The sequence below is a fragment of the Apodemus sylvaticus genome, chromosome 11, assembly GCF_947179515.1.
Source record: "Apodemus sylvaticus chromosome 11, mApoSyl1.1, whole genome shotgun sequence".
Lineage (NCBI taxonomy): Eukaryota > Metazoa > Chordata > Mammalia > Rodentia > Muridae > Apodemus > Apodemus sylvaticus.
The window spans coordinates 28,723,605-28,744,756 of NC_067482.1; the positions used below are offsets into that span (position 1 = coordinate 28,723,605).

General features: G+C 37.2%; 1 protein-coding gene across 1 annotated transcript in view; it reads right to left on the minus strand.

The window, feature by feature from the left end:
• Positions 1 to 21,152, minus strand: part of Adgrl3 (adhesion G protein-coupled receptor L3) — a 465,758-nt gene that overhangs the window by 203,962 nt on the left and 240,644 nt on the right. The window contains exon 6 of the mRNA XM_052199002.1: positions 16,091 to 16,171. Coding sequence (XP_052054962.1) covers positions 16,091 to 16,171 — 81 coding nt within the window. The remainder of the gene's footprint in view (positions 1 to 16,090; positions 16,172 to 21,152) is intronic.

A 21,152-nucleotide genomic window follows, 5' to 3' on the forward strand; every position in this document is an offset into this window, starting at 1 on the left:
ACATGGTGTCTTTCTGACTCAATTCTCCTCAGCCTAAAGAAAGGGGCTACAAGGTTTCACAGATGTCAGCAGGGGTAATCAATTCTTAAAATCCACAAAGTACTAGTTCCTCATCCTCTTTTTCTTTCCCTCAGTGTCTCTTTCACAAATCCAACCTTCTTTTTGCACCATCTCTTTGACACGGTGCCTATTGATGTTGTCACTGTTAGTTGAATACTTGTTTATGCTGCCCATCTGAGAAGGCTCTGGTTTTAGCTATTGTAAGAAATACATCATATGAAATTGCCTTCATACGGTTTTTGAAAAGATTTATTTTTTTTAGTATGTGAATGTTTTGCCTACATGTAGGTATGCACATCTTGTGCATGTCTAGTTTCTGGGAAAACCAGAGAGAGATTCATCTCCTGGACATGTAGCTAAGGAAGGCTGTGAACTGTCATCCAGGTAAGGGAACTGAACCCAGGTTCTCCATTCTGAACTGATGAGCAATAGCTCTAGGTTTCTCCCCTTATTCTACTATTAACTCGACCGCACAGTATTATTTCTAGGTGTATGTCTCCTGCTAGTTAGATAGATTCTCTAAGGAGAATTTCCATTTTGTTTTTCCCCAGAGGCTTTATTACTAAGCCATAATCAAACTTGAGTATTACTAAAGCAAACAAATGATTTATACACATTACTTTCAAGAGATGTCTGTTACTTAGCATATCTGAACATGGGACTCTTTATTAGAAGTGACCCATATGTTAGCCTCTTTTTAAATTTCACACATAGAAAAATGCTTTATATTCTAGAATTCCAAAAGTTTCTCAATTCAGATTTATGTGCTTAAGGGACTGTTTAGGGGAGAGGGAAATCCAGTAAAACTGATTTGGATGGACTCTTCGTTTGTATGGCCACTAATTCCAGAGGGCAACTGATCATAAATTAAATGTCTGACATTCAGTAATGGATGATTATATCTGACATAATGAAGTTATAATGGAAGGTGTCCGTACACTGCTTGACTATTAAGTGCCCATTTATTGTCCCTGCACCAGGTGTGATGGTGATAGCCTATACAAATCATCCCCAAGAAGTGTCAAAATAGGCTTCTTTGCTGATAAAGTACCACACATGTTTATTAATAGAGCAGCTTGTCTTAAGACTGGTCCATCTGCTCATTTAAAACAAATCTTTTCCCTATAAATATTTCAGTTTAAAACATGACCAACAGCGCAGATTTTGAGAGCAGCAGGAATGGAAAGGAGAGGAGGAGGAGGAGGAAGAGGAGGAGGAAGAATAGGAGGAAGAGGAGGAAGAAGAGGAGGAGGAAGAGGAGGAAGAGGAGGAGGAGGAAGAGGAAGAGGAGAAACATGGCTGAGCTTAAATAAATTTACTATAAGCATGCTCTTTGGGGGAGAGGGTTGTGAAGGAGCTTTTCATATGCCCTTTGCCTTAGAGTAGGGCTGCAGCCATGTAGGGCTTCAGGAACAGTGCAGTCTCCAGCTGTGCTGAAGCCAGGTGGGAAATACCAAATTTCACCAAATGTTTTCAAAGTACACGTTTTTGTAAAGTGCAAAATGAGGCACTCAATTAAGCAGTCCTTCAGCACAGCAGTTCATATGTGTTTTTAAACTAATCAGAAAATATTTTAATGACTGACTTTATAAAAAAATGCTACTAGAGGTATTGATGGGGTGGACTCAATTTCACAACTGTGGGTCTACTTTTAGAAACTCATTTTCTATAGGACACTCACTGCATGTTTTTCATATAGCATTGCGGCAGAATACAACAGAAGGCACTCACGAATGTCTACTTCTTGGTTTTCTTTTTCTTTTATTTCTTTCTAGGTTCTTTTCTTTCTTTTTTTCTTTTTTCTTTTTAGCTACCAGAAGTAAAAGGCTAAGGCATCCTCCATCTGGTATGTGGAATTTTATATGCTTGTGATGCAACCTCTGAGTTCTGTGTTGTGTCTTTAAGGACTTTTTTTTTTTAATAGACCAACAAACAAGTGTGCCCTGAGGTGCTTTCTCAAATGGACACACAAATTTGAACTAAAAAATAGTACAATTGTTCAAAACATAGAAACAAGGAGACTGCTTGGGCCGTTTGGAGACTGGAGGTGGTGCTCACTTCGGGGCTTAGGCTTCATTTATTCATCCATTAAAAGCTAAATAAAGGCTGGCAGGCATGCCTTTCCATTCCAGGAAAGATCTTTATCAGACTCAGTATCACATGAATCTAGCAGTCATACTTTTCTAAATAAATTACATCATGGGATAACTAACCCCTGATAACCGAGGGCCAATTCAATTACTTAGAAAAGGCTAAAGGTCCCAGGCACTCTTGAAATTATTTTGTACTTCTCCTGAAGCCTGAAACAAAACTTCTTCCCGATCATATTTCATGTGGAACGTGTTTTCACAGAATTAGAAATGGGCAGTCATTAGTGCTGACACATACTGCCCTTATCTTCCAGAACACTATCAGCATCTCCCCAAATTATTCCAAATTAGAAATCAAGGAATTATATTTGTCTCTCAGCATAGCCAATACATCCAAACAGTCATTACACTTAACTGTTGTGCCTATGAATCTATCATGCCTTCTTTATTCACTAAGAATGTCTATCCGTTTGCACTCCTGATAACCTTTTATGAAACAACCAATTAATTATCTATGCTTTACCTCAGTGCCAGCATAAATACCCCCTATGTAGAGACAGTATCACTTGTGCCTTTCATGTAGAAAGTTCTTTGTGCTTTCTCACTGTACCCAGAACATTTAGAATGACTAGCATCGATCACAATGAAGCACTGTCTCAGCTGCTATTTCTTTGTGGTTATTTTCTCAGTTCATTAGATCATGAAGTCTTACTAGCTGCTAGATTCAATAGAGCTAAACCTGACACTAGATCAAGTTCTTGAAATCTACCAACCAAGAATCTAAGAACATTTTTGCTCTAATAGGGTTCAATATTCTTGCCCAGCAAGAGAAACTGATTTCAAGACTTGGCAAATGTGGGCATTTTGCTGGTTGTCTATTAGCAGGGTATGCTCTGATTCTCTGTAGAAAATGTAAGCCTGGGGCATTTATTGGAATGCAGACATGAGTTTCCTGAGGCACTGATGCTGAGGGCTCAGACTTGGTCCTGAGGGTCAAACTTGCCTGTTTCTAAGCCCATCCGCACTAACTGGATCAGCGAAATCACACATCACAGAGGGACCAGGAGCTAATGGGGAAAATGGAGGAGAAGGAGAGGAAGGGAATCTTCAGAGAACTGCCCTGGAAAGAGAGAACTCTGTAAATGAAATTTTAAGGAAAGGCCACACCAGTATGATTGGATTTACTTCCCTCTGGGCCAGTTTCCATCCTGTAGCTAGAGTCATCTTTTAAAAATTGGAATCAGATTATGTAGTACTCTGTGTAAAAACCCTTCAGGGATACTCACAGCTCTTAAAATGACCTCCCCCCTTTCCTTTCATTGTTTAGAAGGCCCTGCATGGTCAGTTTATGCATTAGGTCCCTCCTCCATGTTCCAGAAACTATCTTATCCACTTACTGGGCTTTTATCTCAAGAAAATATAATACTTCTCTCCTGTGTCTGCTGCAAGATGATGAAATTCTGACCAATTCTATCCGTGCACAAATACCAGAGGATTTGGTTTATGAACAAATGAATAGCATAAATTTCTCATTCCAGAGTGTTTTTGATATAGTATCCTCAAATTTGATTATGGCAACTGATTTTCATTATTCTTGGTTTGGTCCTGTATCGCATCTCCTGAGCATCTTTTCTTGACCATCCACCATGTATCATCTCTTTATAGCTATACCAATAGTTAATTATAATCATTGTGGCCTGTCAATAATTCACCTATCATTCATTTTCCTCACCACAAGATAATGTCCAAGAGGGTGAAATCTATTTTCTATTGTTCACTATCTTATAGTCTGTTCTTAAGGTACCTCACGAGTGGTATTTGCTGTAATTGAATCTTGCAAAGATTAATTTGACTTAATTAAACTGTCTATATCTGAAAAATATTGTAGTAAGATTCCAGTTGCCTATAAATCATAATCATAAACAATGAGTGTCTGGTGTGGTACTGACCATAGTTCTTCTGATGCCCTCGACATTTCTTTTCACAGTCATCTCCACAGTGAAGACAAGATTTGAACTAATTTTATTTTCTGTCTTTCTGATACCGGGAATAATTTACTGTTGGACATAACCATGGTTTCCATGACTGAAGGTTCTTTCTGATGTTTTCTTGGTGTGAGTTGGTGAATTGCTTACCCAACAACTGAACTGTAAGTTATTCATAAAAAGATGCAATCCTTGAAGTGGTGCAAACAAATACTCACTGAATACTGAATATGAGTCAAGTCTTTTAGGAGAACACAGAGACATGCTGCTATGTAGTTTCTACAAGACTAATAAATTAACACATAGGCCAGACATTTAGTGTGTATCGTTCAGGAAGAAATATACCATTTGTTACATAAAATTGAAATTGTATCATAATTATGTCAGCAGTGTTGGAGGAAGATAAGGGAACATAGAGAGCTCTGTTGGGTACTTTCCTATATCTTAATTATCCCTGACATATGGGCTTCAGACTACAGCAAGAGAATATTACTGAATTAAATTAACCAGCATTTGGATAATGCTAAACAGGGCATAGAGTCATTTCCTTCCAAAGGCAGAAAGTGACACAATCTTGATGAAAAAGATTGTTGGAAACTCTGAGATACTGTAGCTTTTAGTTGCATGATCAGCACATAGGGTATCAATACTGAACACATGGAATAGTCACATTGATTGCTGTATTTAACATTGTTGAATAGATTCTGATGCTAAAATTAACCAGCAACTAATACTATGTTTCCATGGACTGTTAAGAATTATAAATTATCACTGGACCCAGAGGTGGAACTAATGGAGAAAAATACTTATAATTAAGAGAACCAAGTGCCTCCTGGTGTAACGGTATGCTAACTGGGTGTTAATGGACAAATAAAAGTTAACATCAGCATTCCTTTTGCAGAAATGCTTCTCTGTTAACAGTTGTGAAGAAAACTATTCTCATTGTTTTAGTACTAACTATGAATTTCTTTTTTGAAAACCTTTACACTTTACAAACTTTATGAAAAAAAAAGGGAACTGCTAACTTTCATTAGCTTATATACAGTGTTTAAGCTATGTTTTCCAAGGTGCACTGTTTTACACACAAAGAAAAAAAAAACCAGTATGTTGAATGTGAATTTATAAAAACAAAACAAACAATAAGACTGAACCTTCAGTACAGGAAACTAGTAAGAACTTCTAAAGACATAGAACCTCTCCCCAAATTATATACAGATTGACTCTATAGAGGAAGCATTTGACAATGAACACACACACACAGACACAGACACACACACACACACACACACACACACACACACACACACACACACACCTACAAATTGTATCCTGGCCAAAAAAGTGATCTATAAAACTATAGATTTCATCTGAGAACTAAAAGTACCATATGAGAATATGACTACAAGTGATATTGAACAAAGAAGCAACAAAACACTTTGAGAAGAATTAATAATTTCTGAGTCCCAGATGTAATAGTAACATGGACAATAACATTGGATATGGAATTATACTGACTGAAAACAATCAAGTGCTGTACTTTGAATCAGAATGCTCCCCACAAGGTCATAAGTTTGCATATGTGTCCCCTGTTTGGTGGAACTGTTTTGTTGTTTGTTTTGTTTTGTTTTTTTATTAGGAGGCATTGTTGAAGGTGTGTCACTGGGCCTAGACTTTGAGGTTTTAAAAGGTTTTGGGCCATTCTCAGTGGGCCCTCCCTTTCTCTCCCCCTTACTCTCCCCCTCTCCCCATCCTCTCCTGTCAGCCACTCCCCAGAGACATGTGTCCCTGCCTGCTGCCATTCTTTCTGCCATGAAGGTCTTGGGCTCAATCCTGCTGAACCTGTAAGCCCCCAAATTAAACCTTGTTAAAATAATCCATCTTGGTCATGGTTTTGTATCTCAGCAATAGAAGATTAGTCACTAAGATAACAGTGAACTGAATTCCTCAAAAAAAAAAAAAGGTAACTTTGTAAACACAAAACAAAAGTAAACAAACAACAACAACAGAACCCAGGTGATTCAAATCCGTTTACATGTGTCTAGCAAAATCTAAGAACAGGCTGCTTGTCTTTTTCTGGTACTACTTAATCTTGAGAATCTACATCATGTTCAAATAAAATCAATATGAAAAAGGAAAGGAATGTTCTCAGAACCACACAATTCAGATTTGAGTCTGCAGGCTTAGGTAGTATCAGCCAAATGTCTGCTACAGGCAGTGAGGTAATGAATTTTCACTTTACAGGTATACAATTACTTTCTGGTGATTATGTCACATTAATGTTTGTGGAGAAAGAGTATGGTAAAATGTAAAATAAGATATACAACCATACATAAACGATAATAGCATATCAACTTACACATGTTTGTAATACAATGACAAAATATATTACTTCTGTTTCAAATGTGAAAGTCCTTTTGTATTCATAAGAAGAAAACTAGAAATGGTGAAGGACTTTATTAAAAATAAGATTAAACCTGGGATGGTCAGGCCCTTTTATCCCTTGCTGGTAATATATTCCATTAAGCAATACTTGTTCTAAGACATACTGTGGGAAATAAAGTCAGAGTTCATTTTCTATCCATGGTAACATGCCCTAGTACATTTCTGTACATGCTTTCAGTCCTAATATTGGTTAGAACAGTTTTTTCCTTATGAAGGCAAAATTCTCCATGTATATTCCTGTCTCTGTCTCTGACTGTGTCTCTGTGTCTGTGTCTGCTGTATGTCTCTCTCTCTCTCTTACACACACACACACACACACACACATACACACACACTCACCAGTAATATATCCTGCTTCATTGGACTCACGAAAATAATGAACTAATACTGTGTCAACTCCCACAGACCAGAGCAGGGAGCGCACAATGAGTGTGCTCATACCAGGCCCAGTCAGGAAGTTGGTATTTCCAGGAAATCCTAAACAACATTATGAGTGACTTCATTTGGTTAATACATATGAAAGAAATATGTGGATTACCGTTCATTTGAACATTCAGCCCAAATGTAATCAACATAGATTAGGAGATGTTCCTCAGCTGTACAATGAGTTCACTAACATTCCTGCGGACCTGGTTTCCATAGCTCGCACCTTTCCCACAAGCATATGTAGTAAATTTTAGCTGTTATTTCTAGTGTATATCAGCACCTCACTGCAAAGACTTGTGGGTTTGGAAAATAGTTTCTCTCAGAAAGGGAGCGACTTGACTAATACATTTCTGTGAGAATAAAGGTAAAATACGACAAACAGATAAAAGGTCCAGCCCTGACTGTAGCAATCTCTGGAAAAGCTGGGCCAGGAGCAGTCTTCAGAGAATAGACACAGAGCTGGGGGACAGGCAAAGTTCAGATAACAACCTGGCAGTGGCTGCTTGGAGGTTGCTTAATCCTTCTGATATTCCATGTGCTCAGGCAATAGCTCCACTGAGGGAAAACCGAGTCCACAGAAAGGATCTTTATTGCTGAAGCCCATGGGGGGGGGCGGGGCAAAGGTCAGAGTGTCATAGGACATGCCTTTATTTAAGGGCCAATTGGTACTAAAAATCTCATTGGCTGAGCCAATGCCTATGGAGCATTTTGCCAAACTCTGGTTTCCTTCACGCTAGGCTCATGCTGAGGACAACACAAGTAGCCTGAAGCCCTAATTTGCAAACTATCAGATCGCTGGGCTCTCTTTAAGAATTTTTCTCTGCATATTAATTATAAACCACAAGAGACCAGCCAGATGAACTAATATTCTTCTGAGTGATAACTGTTGAGTTTCATACAACTTGTTTGGAAAGCATGTTATTATAGGCTTACAAGATCCTCATTCTGATAAAACTGAATAAAAATCTATTTTATCATTATGTGTAGAAATTTGTTTCAGCCTTTTCCTCTGAGGTAGTGTTTGTCTTCGACACTGAGATTTCTTGTATGCAGCAAAATGTTGGGTCCTGTTTACATATCCTGTCTGTTAGACTATGTCTTTTTATTGGGCAATTGAGTCTATTGATGTTAAGAGATATTAAGGAATAGTAATTGTTGCTTCCTGTTATTTTTGATGTAATTTTTATGTTTGCATGGTTACTTTTTGGGGAGTTGTTGAAAGAAGATTAATTTCTTACTTTTCCTAGTGTGTAGTTTCCCTCCTTTTCTTGGTGTTTTCCATTCATTATCCTGTGACCCATGAAGGTCACAGCAGTGTCAAATTCTCAGGAATTGCAGTTATAGTTAGTAGTGAGCTCCCCTGTAGCAGCTGGTGATCAATTCTAGGTCTTCTGCAAGAATAAAGGCTCTTAACCACTGAAATATTTCTGTAGTCCCTCACAGTATACATTGTATTATATCCCATCTCAAAAAAATTCTGTGTAGGATTTAGAAATATATGCAAGAGTGTTTGGAGCACTTACTGAATCATGACTTCAGTGGCCATATTACAAGCTTCAATTTATTCTCTTGAGAAAAATGTCGGGGAAAGCTAAGAAATGTATGTGTCATTTTTACAGTGTGTACAAGTTGGTAAGATAGGGAAGTACCATCATAGACCGTTAGAGAACAGGCCTGGAAACTCTTGAGGAAGAAGGACAGATGTCATGGTCCAATTTTATTTTAATCAATCTAAAATGTTTTTACATTTCACTGGATGATAGTGCGTGTTAACGACTCTAATTTCTGATGCTAAATTGTTGGCTAAAGACTATTTTTTAACGTGGATGCATCAGGCAGCACCATCTGCTTATTTTGAACTTTAAAAAATATTTTCAGTGTGTGGATTTGCTCATTGTAATTTAATTCACACATGGAACTTAATGCTTGGCATTACTCTACTTCATTGATTATGTGCCCACTGAACCACGATTATCTTACTGAGCTTATTAGAGAAAAAATGTTTAAAAATAAACATTCTATTCAAATGTAAGTAAACCTTTTAGCTTTTTTCTCAGAATGCAAGTTGCAACTTTAATTTTTAAAATGAAAAAGTAGTGTGCATTACTTTGTACTAAGCTCCTACCAATAGAATGTGTGTGTGTGTATGTGTGTGTGTGTGTGTGTGTGTGTGTGTGTGTGTGTGTATTTCAAAGGCAGGATGATCACTGCTCACCATTATCCTGGAAGGCAGCATCAACTCAGTTGCTATCAACTTTTTATAGATAAAAGTATCCAAAATATTGTGATTATTAATATTACAAAAGGAAGACTTCATACTTCCTTTTGTTTATTTTGTTGTTTGTTTGTTTTGAAACTTCCTGTGGATTCATGTAAGTACAACTGCCATTGATGTTGGTGAGGACAGAAGGTCAGAGAGTTTAGGAATAGGCACTTCAATTCTGGTCTGTGTGGAAATGTCCCTGGTTCTGTCTGGACAAAGACTAAAAATCCCAGAAGGGGACACTTTGCCACACCTAGATGCCTGGTTGTAGGATAATTGGATTGAACCCCAGCCACCATACCTCCCCCTAGTTTCTGCCCTACTTTCAATAGATGTCTCCAGACTAGTAGTGTAATAGTGCTCTGCATTTGGTGGATTCCTACCAAAAACTCTGTCCTTATTTTCCTTAAAATTCCACCTCTAAACTGTAGTAAACTTTTCCCTATAACCTACTCACCTACCTGTGTTCCATAAATTTTATTCTTTGAATTCAATACAAGAGCTGAATCAATTGACTCAATGGAAGGTCTGTGTGACCAGGAAGCCTTTGGCACTCCTGAGTTAAAAAGTCCTCAGGAGGCAAGGAAGCCTCCATTGTCCTTGAAAGGACACTGAACCTCAATTACTTGTTTCAATGTGAATTAATCCCTGCTAAGGTTGTCACTAAACTGAATATGACAACACTCTGAACCCCAATTACTTGTTTCAATGTGAATTAATCCCTGCTAAGGTTGTCACTAAACTGAATATGACAGCAACAAAATATCAACCAAACTTATAAGCAAAGGATCAACTGAAGAATATGCCCTAACAGGTACATTTGAATCCTAGATTACATAAACTTCTGCTTTGGATTCTGACACCAGAGTCTTCACAGATTCTCCCACAAGCTCCTTGCCTGGGTAATGCTGTCCATCACAGACATGATTTTGAGGGAGGACATTTTGCAAATGAAGAGTTTGGAGGCAAAGTAAAGAATGGGAGAAGAATCGTGGACCACATAAGAGATCATTATGTCTGTTGGAACTGGAGCTATAGACTGGGGCTGCCAGGTGTTGCTGGTCATGGAACCCAGGTCTTCAAGAATAGAAGCCTATGCTCTGAAAGGTGGAATTATCTCTCTAATGCCAAGAACTGCAATTCTTAATTAATCCTCCTAGGATCTACGATTTACACATCTGTCACAAAATATCCAGGGCTCCAGAATTTCTTGCACTTTTATTTGTATAAAATTGTGAATGTGTCTCAAAAGCAAGGCTATGTTTTCTATGCAGATATATATATGTATATAATGAGGTCCATTAAATTGACTACAAATTGTAACAAATGTTTTAATAATAAAAGGTTTAAAAACAATAGTGCTTCTAGACAAAGCCTTTTTTTCTTTTTAGAAGTACTGATTAATGAGACATATGTCAAGAAAAAATACTGTAATGGTGAATGCTGATTCAGGAGCTTGTTTTTATTAAGTAGTTTATGGTGAAGGCTGTGACTATTTTTTCTATTTATAGAGGCATCTCTGGTTAATTACCTTGTAATGTATTGTGACATTAATGCACTAGTAAACTACTGGAATTTACACTCCTATTCAGTAATAAAATCTGTAAATTGAAGAATGCACATAAAGTCATTGCAGGCATAAATTATGTGACCAAATGCCATGTATGGTCACATTGGACTTAAAGAACAGAAACTCTCAAATTTACTCATTAGTGGGTAAGTGCCACTGAATTTATATTAGATGGCTAATTTACAGCCAGAGAGAGTACCACAGTTTACTCAAGAGTGTTTTGTAAGTTGTTACACTATTTTTCTTTGGGTTCCTAATAACACACTGGACATAATTAAGCTGCACAGAATTAAAAAAGGAAAAATCTGAAAAATAAGCAGAGAAATGCCATACATTTTCATAAAGAATGACAGTGCACAGGATAGATAGTTTGGACCCATGAACTAAACCCAAAGAGAGTCATCTGTGAGCCAGCATGGAGAGGGTCATGACAATCTGAAGCAGATGTAACTGTGTACACATGTTTACAATATGTAAAAATATATGTATATATGTATATATAAAGGATAGTGATTTCCTTTTCTTTGAAGGATTTACTATAAAAAAAGAAAGTGAGTGTTTGTCTGTGTCACTGTATGCTGGGTGTGTCTGTGGCTGTCCCAAGAAGCCAGGACAAGTGTGTTAGCTCCTTTGTAAGCCATCTGTTATAGATGCTGGGAACTGAACTCTGGTTCCATAGAAGCAAGCACTCTTAATCTTTGGGTCTTCACTCTCAGCATCCAGTTTTAAAATGTAAGATCAAAGTTATCAACCATGACTTCATCATCTCCAATCACAATTAGTATTTATAAAATGAAGTAACAAGTTCATCTAAAGTAGTCCCACTGACTCTGAAATAAATCAATAGAAATTCTGAGTTCTCTTCCATGTTATTAGCTTCTTAAGCCAATACTGTAAGCTACATTTGGGTATTTTAAATATTTTATTTATATTATTATATTCATAAACAGAAACTCTAGTTTCATTATAAAAATATATTCAGTTTTGTAAAATACAAAAAGTAATATTTAAACCATTAAGTAGTTCCTGATTTGTTATCATGTATGTTAAATAGGCAAAGTAATGCAGAAAAAAGGGAATAAAGAAAACAGAGGGAGCAATCAAACCATTGAGATAGCTTTCCTATATTCAATGTATATTAAACTATTATACAACTTAGGAGAAAGAAAAGCTAATTGGCTAGCTGATATTAGTTGACCTGTGGTTCCATGCAAATTGTTACATACTCTCTCAAGACTATTATAAGTAGCATTCCACATATTCAAAAAGTCTGACACCATCTAGACTCAAATAAAAATCTCCAACATGCAAAAGCATTCTCTCCCTTCATCATCTCCCTTTTCCCTCTCAACTAACAGAAGAATATGAATATGTAGAGAGATGTATAATTTGACTGTACATAAAAGTAAAACTAGTATACAGTCTATTTAAAAATAGTCAATGACTATAAAACATTTGGTAGATAGTAGAAATACTTTGAAGCTAGAAACTAATACTGTTATTCCATCTCAGTGTCCTTTCTAATATCCGCCTTTGAATGAAATGTCCGTCTTTGAAAACATGCAACCTTTTTATGTAATGGGATTTTGATAACTTCTCATAATCCTCTCTAATTAAACTGTCTCTTGGATTCTTTGTGTGTGGCATGTGTCTATGCATGTAAGTGTGGGCAGGTATGTGTGCAGGGCATCTATGTGAGGAGGCATGAGGTAGAGGTTGGATGTCTTTGTCGTTCCCTCTTTATCTTATTCACTGAAGCAGAGTCTCTGAATTCAATCCAGAACTTACCATCTGCCTTGTCTGGCTAGCCAGGTTGTTCTGTAGATCTCCTGTCACTTGTTGTCTAGCCATGGAATCGCAAACAGATCACCAGGCCTATCTGTACATTTTATGTAGGTTCTGGAGACCTCATCTTTATAGTTGTGAGGCAGGTGCTTTAACCACCAAGTCATCTGTGCAGTCCCTAAACGTGATTTCTTAGTAAAACAAACAAAAGGCTGTTTTACATGAGGTAGTGAGTAGAAATGCAAATGATCAAGCATCTTTGGGTTAGTTCATGTTGAGGATTGTGTGAGCATGAGGAACTATGGAAACTGTCACTCTGTGAGGACTCCATGTTGCATGTCTATTGATGCCTTCTTTATTTGGGTCCTGTTTAGGCAACCATGTTGAAGAGAATTCATGATGTAGTTACTCTGACTTTAGTATTTTTTAAGTTAAATAAAAAGGCTCTATATAGTCTGGGGTAAGTATTAAGCATCAGTGGCTATGAGTGATTATTGTTCATTCTGTATCAGCTCAAAACCACCCATCAATCCCAATCAAAGGGATGCCATTAAAAATCCTGGTTCTTAGCAATGGCTGTCTACTGTGAATTTCTCAAGGACTGGTATGAGGCAGGTACTTAATATGTATTGTTTCCTTCTGATAGGCCTGCCAGACTGGTCTAGTAGATTTTGTTGGAGAGATGGCAGAATAACCTGGTTCCAAATCTTATTTTTTTTTTCTTATACACTGCTGTGTGGGATCTACCAAGTGCTACTCTCCTTCATGCCCCCGCCCCTCATAAGCATGTTAAATTCCACCTTTAGATCTGTGAGGTGGTTGAAGACACTCAAAGCAAGAGTGTCTAAAGCTTCCACATCAAACATTTCAGAGTCATTCTAAATTTACTTTATTTATACATGGCTTTACAAATGACTTAAACTCTACTTCTTCATGTGTCTTCCCTAACAAGAGATAAGTCACCTCTTCTCTTGAAGTCTGAGGTTCACTACTTGGCTTTCTGTGATAAATAAGACATTAACTAGCACAACTGAAGGAGACACTCGACCTCATGCTAGCCTTTATATTACTGGAAACCACTTCTGCTGTGACAGTGAAGGTGGTAGACTAGATTGAGGATCAACAGGAGGCATAAGGCCACTTATATGACAACAAGACAATTATCAAAAATGTGTGACACATTCCCTTACAAATCCAGCCAGAGTGCTGACCACTAAGAATCCAGCCACATCAGCACAAAGTCAGTCCAACCAATCATCACTGTGATACTATGTTTGCTGCCTAGCTTAATAACATTTTCGAGTAGATTCTTTATCCACTCCAGCCATGACTTTATTTAAATACTCTTTCTCAAATTATATAATAATTTGAGATAATAACTAAAGAATGGAATTTGATAAAGTACTCAAATTAAATAGACTTTCAGCCTTGGTGAGAACAATGTTCTAGTAATTAGCATGTACAAATCAATGAATGTATTAATTTACATTCATGCCTATTATTTGTGAGGGATTCTGTTGTTCTCAGTGGCTATCTCCATCACTTTGTGTTGCTGTAGCAAAATATTTGAGAATGGATAGTTTAAAAAAGAAGATAAAATATTTTTTCCCACAGATTTGGAAGCTCTGAAATTCAAGAGCAAGAGGCTGTCAGACTCAGTGTTGTAAGGAGGTCGTTCCCCAGATCTAAGATGATCACTTTCACGTGGCAGGGTAGCAGTGCCTGCCTAGTTGCTTCCCCTTTTATTTCAGCATCAAAGCATCAGTGATAGTAGAGGCTCTATTTTATAGCTATTGCACTCAAGGTTAAGTTTCAACATAGACTCTGGAACAGATACAAACACTCAAGGTACATTAGCTTAGTCAATCAACACAGCCACATCAGAGGCATCGTTTGCCCTATCCCTGCACTACTGAGTCAGATACAAACCTCCAACAATATTTTTCAGATCCTCTTATCAGGCATAAATCCAGTTAAGTGCGCCATCATCTTTTATCTTAATTATTGAGAGTCACCTTTCTTTGCCCCACACCTTCCCCAACTAGCTCATCATCTACCCTGATGTCACAGAGATTATCCTTGTCTCCAGAACTGATACTACAGTATATAATTCATTCTAGAGGAAACACCCCAAAGGGGCTTTTTCTCAGAACAAAGTACAAACTCCTTGGTATAGAATATGGAATCCTTTAAAAGTTGTCATATTTCATCATTCTAACCATCCCTTCTAGCATGCTCTTTTAAGAACAAAAATAAATTCATACTTTCTGTGTTGGTTCATTGTGCTATCTCCCATGGGATTTCCTTATGGTCCCTGTAACTTCTTCTCTTGTAAAACAGAAAAAAATTATTTTCAGCAGTGTTTACTCTATTACATTTTACTGCAAGTGATTTGGACAGAAATCACTGGAGTAATTTCCACTATGGTCCAAGCTCAGACCAGTGTCTGGGATACAGCAATTAGGACATTATGTCCTCCAGGAGCAAACAGACAAGGGAAGAAAGCACACACCCTTGCCAATAAAATACAGTGTCTTCAGGGAAATAACTAAGGTACTTGGGCATAGAATGATTCTCTGGAAATCATGGAACTCTGCCAGACAGGTGGGAAAGCACAACCTCCTGGTCAACTAGAACCTTACAGGATGCACAGCAGATAAGAGACTTGTGCCAGCAGGAAGTGCTCAAACAGAAGGCATGTGCCAAAAATGCACACCTAATGACACTTGCCAAACCGCTGATGGGTTTATTAGAAAATGTGCCATGTTTAAGATGAAAAGATTAACCCTCATATACTTGTTAGTTATGAAACTGGAAGGCATGACTGTGGAACATGAGGTTTGAACACTATAAAACATTTTGAAGATTAGAGACTGGAATGTTCTTAAAAACAGAAAAATGAATTCAGGCTTTACATATCCTGCTAATAAATGTTACCTTTTAATTTTTTATTGTGCCTTAGTGATAAAAAATATTTCCAATTGACTTTTGTTGACATCCATGTTTTAATTTATGTGATTTTTCAAATCAATAATAATATTGACATCACAAAGACTTTCAAAACTACTCATTAAAAAACTAATTTTCAAGGAAAAATTCTTTCACTGTGAGTTTAATTATGACACTGCAAGCAAGTATTCTAAAAAAAAATTAATGACAGAAAAAAAAATCTGAGCAATGATCTCATGATCTATCTCCCTGAAAAGGATTCAAATAGTCCCCTTTTATGCCCCAGGATACATAGAATAAATAGGATACATTGGAATAAATGGACTCATCTATTTCTTGGAACAGTATTTCATGCTTCTGTTTATAAGATTTTCTGACCCATTCTGACATGCTACTTTTCATCTTCATTTTTGAAAAGGTACTGCACTACAAATGCATATTACAACCACATCCAGTTTCATTAATTCCCCTGGCTCAGCACCGAACACTGCTTCTTTTGCCTCAAGTTGAGAAAACTCACCTCTCACAGGGGGTCTTTCTAGGTCCGAGTCAAGGTGAATTGGTGGAGAGATGTAGGAAACTTGACCATGATGTACTGGCCCTGTGAACACAAGAGAAAATGTTCAGACTTCTTAGGGCCCATGATATGTTTCAGTGGGTAAAGGTAACTGCTGCCAAGGCAGACTACCTCAGTAGGATCCTGAGGCCAACATGGTGGAGGGGAGAAAATGACTCCAACAAGCTGTTCTCAACATTGAATCTCAATATACATGGCCAGAGTATTTGCATACACACATTAAATACAAAAACACATAATAGCTGTCTTTAAATTTTTTACTGTGTTCTAACATTTTTATTCCACATGGAAAGAACAGTCAGTGTACATTATAAAATAATCTTAAATGTAAACCAAAACATTAGCTAATTCAAGTGATTTTTCTTTCTAACAAAGATGGATCATTAAAATGATTTAGTTAGGAGTTCCCCTTCCTTCGTTCCTTCCTTCCTTCCTTCCTTCCTTCCTTCCTTCCTTCCTTCCTTCCTTCCTTCCTTCCTTTCCCCCCTCTTTTTTGACAAGCTCTTATGGGGCCCAGGCTGACTTTACACTTGCCATGTAGTCAAGAATGACTTGCCTATATTTCTCAAGTGCTGAGATTACAAATACCTACCTGTGTGTGTGTGTGTGTGTGTGTGTGTGTGTGTGTGTGTGTGTGTGTTTAATATTTAGTTTTTCCTTCAGTGATATTATAGATGATTATGGAGCGATTAAACTGGGATTTGAGAAAATTTGAAAACCTCCAAATTCATATATCCATCTGATTATTTTAACTTTATTACAAAGAAATGAACTTCCAGTGTTCTGGCTCCTGAAAACTGACTCCAGGATAGTAGGCACTGCCGGCTATATTTATTTCGCTGTCCATAATTGCTCAACAGTCTTCAGACGGGCACCTTTTGGAAGGGTAGCGACTGGATAGCACTTAGGATGGTAAAACCCTGACACACATATTGTTCCTTAAGGCATTTCTCCCCCAGTCAGACTAGAAAGTCAATCTAAGCTGCTTGTTTTAATTTGGTGGAAAAAAAAGAACTAGCCAAAATTCTAACAGCAAGTGGATGGGTGGGTTCATTCTCTTTTCTTAGAAAGCCTTCTCCCACACATCGTGTGCGTCTTTGTAACATATTTTATCTCATAAATAAAAATATGAATGTTGATTTGAAAAATAAAATGATCATTTTTTTAAAAAGTTCACTTATATTCCCAGCGTTGGGGACATAGTACAATTATGCCCTCCCTCACCCCCAACAACAAACACAAAAGAGAAGTAAGGTGACATGAATTTACAAAAAAAAAAAAAATCTAATGTTCAAAGTAGCTATCATTTGGACCGAAGATCCAGCAAGTAATTAGGATTCTGAAGCAAGAAAGAATAATTACGAAGTCATTTTAAGTTCTGAAGCAACTTCATACAAAGAAGACTTGGGTGGAAATGGAGAAGCTACCCCTTTCTTTCTATGTGGGAATATGTAGTTATACTTCACGCATTTACTATAGCAATTTACAGGGTTGTTAATCTCTTTCCCCAAACAAGGAAAGTTAATGATACATAGATTATGATAACAGTTAGAGTAACCTTCCCGTTTTGAGTAATATTCGACTTGTAATAAACACCGCTGATTCCTCTTACGAGGCACATTTCAAATAATTAATATGGCTCCCCGTTGATAGGAGCTGCTGCGGCTCCCAGCGTTTCTCTCACTAACAGTGGAGATGGCAGAGCTGATATAATGCACACCATCCTCGGAATGGTAACTAAGAATATTGCATATCCACTGCTGTATTCCAGTGGAATACTTAAGTCACTATTACAAAAGGAATGCGTTACTAGTCATGCACAGCCCATGCTTACTATGGCTTATTAAAAAGTTTGCATTAGCTTAACTGTAAAACCACCTGTTCAGGTACATTGTATGGTTGGCTGAAAAAAACAAAACACAAAACATTTTTGCTTTTTAAAGTCTGGTATCAAAGTGGCATGAGTCAGCATAAAAGGCTAATTTTTGTAAATAAAAATCATATATCACTGACTTGGCATTTGCCCCAGTAATCTCACTGCATGAAATAATACTGGATTCATGACTGCTACTAGAATATAGCTTTTTGCCATATTTGACAATAGCTACCAGACGGCTCCCAATAAACATCCACCTGCACATGGACTATGCGCACTGTAAATGTGCACATATTTTAATGCAAAGAACCAAACAGGAAGAGACGGGCAACTTTGTCAAGCACCAGTAAGGCTGGGAGTGTTATGATCAGAATGTGGTTTTAATTTATTATACCACTTTTACTCAAAGAAAGTCTTTGTGCACTAAATCCTTTGGAAAACATGAGCAGACTTTAAAGAGAAGCATTGACTCTTTGTAACTGTCACTCTTACATTCTGTTTGAAGAAAAGGAGCTGTTCATAATGTTTTCTTCTTCTCTGGCCTACATGTATAGGGTGTCTGGAGCTTATACTGTGGGCACTGAGACAGGACTCTTGGAAGCTAGTTTAGAATCATATTCTTTCTTTGTCCTGGGAAAACTCTAGCAAACAGAAGATGGAGTGTGCTAGCTAAAGCTACACTGGCTGGACATGACAATCTGTCAAAGGTGAGGAAGACACTGCAGTTCTGATTTGGAGAACAGATACTAGTAAGAAGCCTGCTATTGACTTGTTAGTTAGCATTAGCCATATGATTGGAAATCACCTTTCTAGCATTGTAGATCAGTGGTAGTCATATATTTATCTTCACAAACATAATTAAAAATATAATATCTTCCTTACTGTGGGGCTAAGATCAGTCACCAGAGCATGGTGAGTACAACTTGCAGTTTGAAATGTTACAACTGACTGCAAAGTCAGAGTCCTCCCCTCTTTATTAAGAATTATTTCAAGGGGGGGGTCTGGAGAGAGGGCTCAATGTTTAAGAGGACTGACTGCTTTTCCAGAGCATCGTTGTTTGATTCTCAGCACCCCATGGTAACAACGGTTGCTACCTCTAGTTCCACGAGATTTGACATTCTCTTCTGTATTCCAATCTCTGTACACATGTAGTACACAGGCATATATGAAATCAAAGCACCCACACACCAACACTGCTTTAAAATTTTGTAAAAAAGAATTATTTCAAAAGAGTAAAATTCAATAATTATTTAAAAATACAATGAAAGCCCAATAATAAACTTCATCGTAGATTTGCTTAGATGTTAAGACAGATGATTTCCAACAAAAGATGTGCTCAGGGCTAGGCATGTTCCTTGTTGGTAGAGACCTTGCTTATGGTGCTTAGGGTCCTGCATTCAATTCCCAGCATTACCAAGAGAAAAACAAATTAAATCAGCTCAAAACAACATCATCAGGTTAAAAACTTGGTGAACAACTCTGGTTTAAGTAGATTCAACAAGTCCTCTTAGATAAGTGCATATCTGCTCTTCAACCATAAACACAAAGGTTTGCTCTTCCATACTTGACTACTCCTTAAAATCTTAACTTATACACTCAAATGTATGACAACTGCAACTAATGATTGCTAATTCTACTGTCCCAATTAAAAATATCCTTTTATCCATTGCTCTCCTGAATTTCAGTTCATGCTTTCCCGAATTTTGAAGAAAAAAAATACTATTGAAAATTTTATTTCAATTACATTGAGTTAGAGAAGAAACATTAGTATGTTTATTGTATATTATTTAAATGGATTTGCATACTATTATTATTGTTGTTGTTGTCATTTTTATAGTTTTAGCTTATGCAGCATGGACTAGCTCCAATGTGAACCTGATAACTGGCTCAGGATGACTTTCAACATTTGATTCCCTTCTTCAAATTGCACATACAAGGAATAAGCCCAACTATGAAAATTTTATTTTTATTACATAGAATTAAGTTACTATTTCCAGGAGACTAGAACATTTCATTAGGCTTATGTTGTAGTATTTTACCTTTTCCAAGTTGAATTTTTCGTAAAGGTTTAGTAAAAATTTCTTGATAACTTGATCCTTTTTTTATTTTTGGAATGGACCTCAAGGGCTTTATTGGTCATATAGCAGTAAGAGGATGCAGTAAATAAACATAATTGTTAGTATTTGCTGATGATTAGTTATTGCCTCTAACTAGTTTTTTTTTTATTCAACTAGGCAAATACATTGCAAACAACATCATAATGATTTTCTGTTGTATTTAAATTGTAAGCTTCACTTCTATATTTATATTATTTCATTTCTTTGTTCTATGGAGTTAAAGTGTTCAAGTGAATTGTATAGGCTTCAGTTAGAAAGCAGGGGACCCTCGTGTCTCTAACGTCATTTTAAACTTAATTTTCTGTAATGTACATGTGTTGAGATTTCCAAAGACGATTAACAAGAACAAAAAAAACTAAAGTTTTATGTTTGCTTGTTTGTTTGTTGGTGCCTTCTAGGTGATAAGCTGTGTCAAGACGGAGCTGAATATATCCTTCCCAGTGCCAGCTACCACTGAAGTGGATAGAACACACGCTTTCTTCTTTCCATGAGAACGTTGTGACTGCAGATGGAGCTGTTGATGTTGATGTTGATGCTCTGGTAAAGAGCAGGATTCTGTGATCCGAATCAGTGGTGGGAATGACTGACAAGGCTTTCTCAGGAAGCAAAAGATCTACCCACAGCATAGTGTGCCTGCTGGTGATGAAGGGACATTTTTACAGACCAATACCAACTGTTTGGTGTTTCACTGTGGATAACAATCTCAATGTTCTTACTTGGTTAGTGTGTGTGTGTGTGTGTGTGTGTGTGTGTGTGTGTGTGTGTGTGTGAGAGAGAGAGAGAGAGAGAGAGAGAGAGAGAGAGAGAACAGAACAGAGACAGACACAAAGAGACAGAGGAGAGATTCCTGGATTGACAGATACTGTGCTTAGGTGGTTAGAGATCCAAAGAACAAGCAGTATCTGAAAGCATTCAGCCTCTCTAAAGAAGAAGATGTCATGATGTCTGGCAGTATAATGTCAGAAAGCCCTTAAACAAAGAAGTTAAAAAGGCTAGGACCAAAACACCCAAG